This window comes from Lipophrys pholis, assembly GCF_963383615.2.
Source record: "Lipophrys pholis genome assembly, chromosome: 10".
Taxonomy (NCBI): Eukaryota; Metazoa; Chordata; class Actinopteri; order Blenniiformes; family Blenniidae; genus Lipophrys; species Lipophrys pholis.
In genome coordinates, this window is record NC_137640.1 from 3,281,017 (window position 1) to 3,283,808 (window position 2,792).

At 50.0% G+C, this 2,792-nt stretch overlaps 1 protein-coding gene across 1 annotated transcript; it reads left to right on the plus strand.

The window, feature by feature from the left end:
* Positions 1-266: 266 nt before the first annotated feature.
* On the plus strand, positions 267-1,622 carry igfbp1a (insulin-like growth factor binding protein 1a; the record flags this gene model as incomplete). The annotated part of the gene is made up of 4 exons (XM_080473644.1): positions 267-657; positions 760-929; positions 1,210-1,341; positions 1,501-1,622. 4 exons carry the CDS (start codon positions 267-269, stop codon positions 1,609-1,611), a joined length of 804 nt encoding a protein of 267 aa, XP_080329770.1. The 3' UTR covers positions 1,612-1,622.
* Positions 1,623-2,792: the final 1,170 nt, after the last annotated feature.

Here is a 2,792-nt window from a genome sequence, read left to right on the forward strand (position 1 = left end):
ATGGACGGGCCAATCAGAGCCCATCCTATCATTACACCTTCTTTTCAGAAATCATTCATAACGCCGATGCGTCAAACACTCACAGAGGACCCGGCTATAAATACGGCTGCGCGCAACGCACAGTTAGACATTTTCCCAAAAATCAAAGGAAAGACGCAACTGAGCAGGGACCGTGGGAAACCGGAGAGACACCTTTAGCTCATCCCCTTCAACACTGCACCACGTTTTGTTTTTTTAAATTTTCTATATTTAGTCTCCAGATCTGAATGTTGGCCATGGCTGGATTATCTCTGAAGCACGTCGTGGCGGCGCTGCTGGCGGCGGTGTGCTCCGTGCTGGTCACAGGCACACTGGGGTCCCCGGTGGTGGGGCCAGAGCCGATCCGCTGCGCCGCGTGTACTCCGGAGAAGCTGAGCCAGTGTCCAGCGGTGGCGCCCGGCTGCGCCGAGGTGTTGCGGGAGCCCGGCTGTGGATGCTGCCTTGCCTGCGCCCTGAAGGCAGGGGAGCTGTGCGGGATCTACACGGCGCCGTGCGGCTCCGGACTGAGGTGCAGCCCGAGACCCGGCGACCCCCGGCCGCTGCACTCCCTCACCCGCGGACAAGCCCTGTGCACGGAGAGCGCGGAGCCCGAGCCCACACCCGAGACCCAGACGCAAGGTAAGGCCGATCACCTCCACGTTTTAACGCACATCTACAGTCACACTCAGAGCCGCTTCACAGCCATTCTCCCCTCCCCTCCCCTCCCTCCCTTCTCTGCAGACCTGGAAGAGCCAGAGGCGGAGATGGAGAACGCAGCCACCATCTCGGACCCTGGCTCCAGCCACTACCTCCCCGGTGTCAGCAAGCCTTTCGACCCCCGCGTGACCGCCGACGCTCAGGAGAGCATGAAAGCCAAACTCACAGCCATGCGCAGGAAACTGGTGGAGCAGGTAAAAACACACGCCTAATTTCATTGCGCGGATTTTAGAGAAACCCTCATGGTGGGAAAAGTTTTTTGGTGGGTGGATAGAGAGAGAGAGAGAAAAGGAGAGAGAGAAAAGGAGAGAGAGAGAGAAAGAGAGAGGGAGAAAGAGAGAGCCACAAGGGGGAGCTCCTGTGCCGTTTGAAATCACGACGAGGCGCATGAGAGCCACAGAGAGTGTTTGGTGGAACTTTTCCACAGTTTGGCGCTCATGAGTTTGGCGGAGTTAACGCTGCCTCCTCTGTTAGCAGGGACCCTGCCACCTGGAACTGCAGATCGCTTTGGACAAGATCGCCACAGCCCAGCAGAAAGTAGGAGACAAGCTGACCCGATTCTACCTCCCCAACTGTGACAAACACGGCCTTTACAAACCCAAACAGGTGGGTGTCCTCACTGGGGTTCTCCCTTGAGTCGGTTGCTTGTGCAGATTTGCTTCGACTGCTTGAGTATGAGAGCAGGGAAACTGAAAACACCTTTTATTTCCTCCCCTCCCCCCCCCCCCCCCCCCCCCCCCCCCCCCCCTCCCCCCCGCCTCGCAGTGTGAATCTTCTCTGGATGGGCAGAGAGGTCGATGCTGGTGCGTCAACTCCTGGAATGGAAAGAAGATTTTAGGTTCGACTGACCTGTCCGCAGATGCCGAGTGCCCTTAAAACGAGATCCACCACTGAAGAAGATCTCACACAAAAAGAAGCAAGCAAAGCCACTGACCCCCCCCCCCCCCCCCCCCCCCCACCACCACCTTTTAACAGCTGTTTTTTTAATTATTATTTTTATTTATTGATCTAGTCCCATGGTGGTGTTTAATTCAGGTACACTGTCATTTGTGGGACTGTGGGTCCCAGACCACCCTGAACGCCCCCCAACTACTTCCTTTCCCTCCTCTTCAAACCCCCGTCCCAAAGAGAGAGAAATATCTATTTTTGTTTTTCTGAAAGGAGATTTTTTTAATATTGATGCATTTTACGTCTACTCTTCAGCCTTATTTATTTAAATTTCATTGCCTTTTACTTGTTTTTGTAATTATGTCATGAGTATTTATATCATTTTTTTTGCCTTATTGTTATTATTATATTATTATTTTTATGTGTGTATAAAGTGTATATATGTATCTTGGCCCTGAGGAACTCCACTGCTGAGTTGAGCTCGCTCTTCCCTTCAGGAGTTGTCTGGAGGTTTGGTTTTATTGTCACAAACCAAGCAAGAACAAAAAGCACTGAGTGACCAAATGTCATTTAGAAGTATCTCTAAATGTTTTTTTTGTTTTTTTTTAATGATTTGTTTTCACTTCTCTGCTATTGTCGTTTTTTTTTTTTTTTTTTTTTTTTTCTCGTTATTGTCTGGTGTGATGCATCAGCTTTCATCGACAAATGCAAACGCTCTCAGTCGGGAAATCCTCAGCAAACTGTCTCAGAAAACATTTTCCCATGCTTCCATGGGGCTGCAGTCCAAGCGTCACGCGCTCAAACGGGTATCTCTACATTTACCTACCTCCGATGTATACGTTGTCTTGCTGTCAAGTTGAGTTGGCGTATCTGTCGAAAAACAAAACAAAACAAACAAAAAAAAAAAAAAGAAGCAAAAAAGAATAGAAATGGCTACTTCTGTGTGTTGCTCTTCTCTCTGCGACAAAGATCACATGACCACAGCGAGCGAGCGGCGGCTCGGCTCCAATCACATGCTGCTCGTCGGAGAGAGGATTACTTGTCTATGTGTGTGAGTCTACTCCAAAGTGACTGACTGCTCACTCGTGTGTATGTACACTTTTGTAATTGAGATGTAATGTAAGAAAGGTGATATATTTAATAAAAACATTAACCTCAGCCCACGTGGC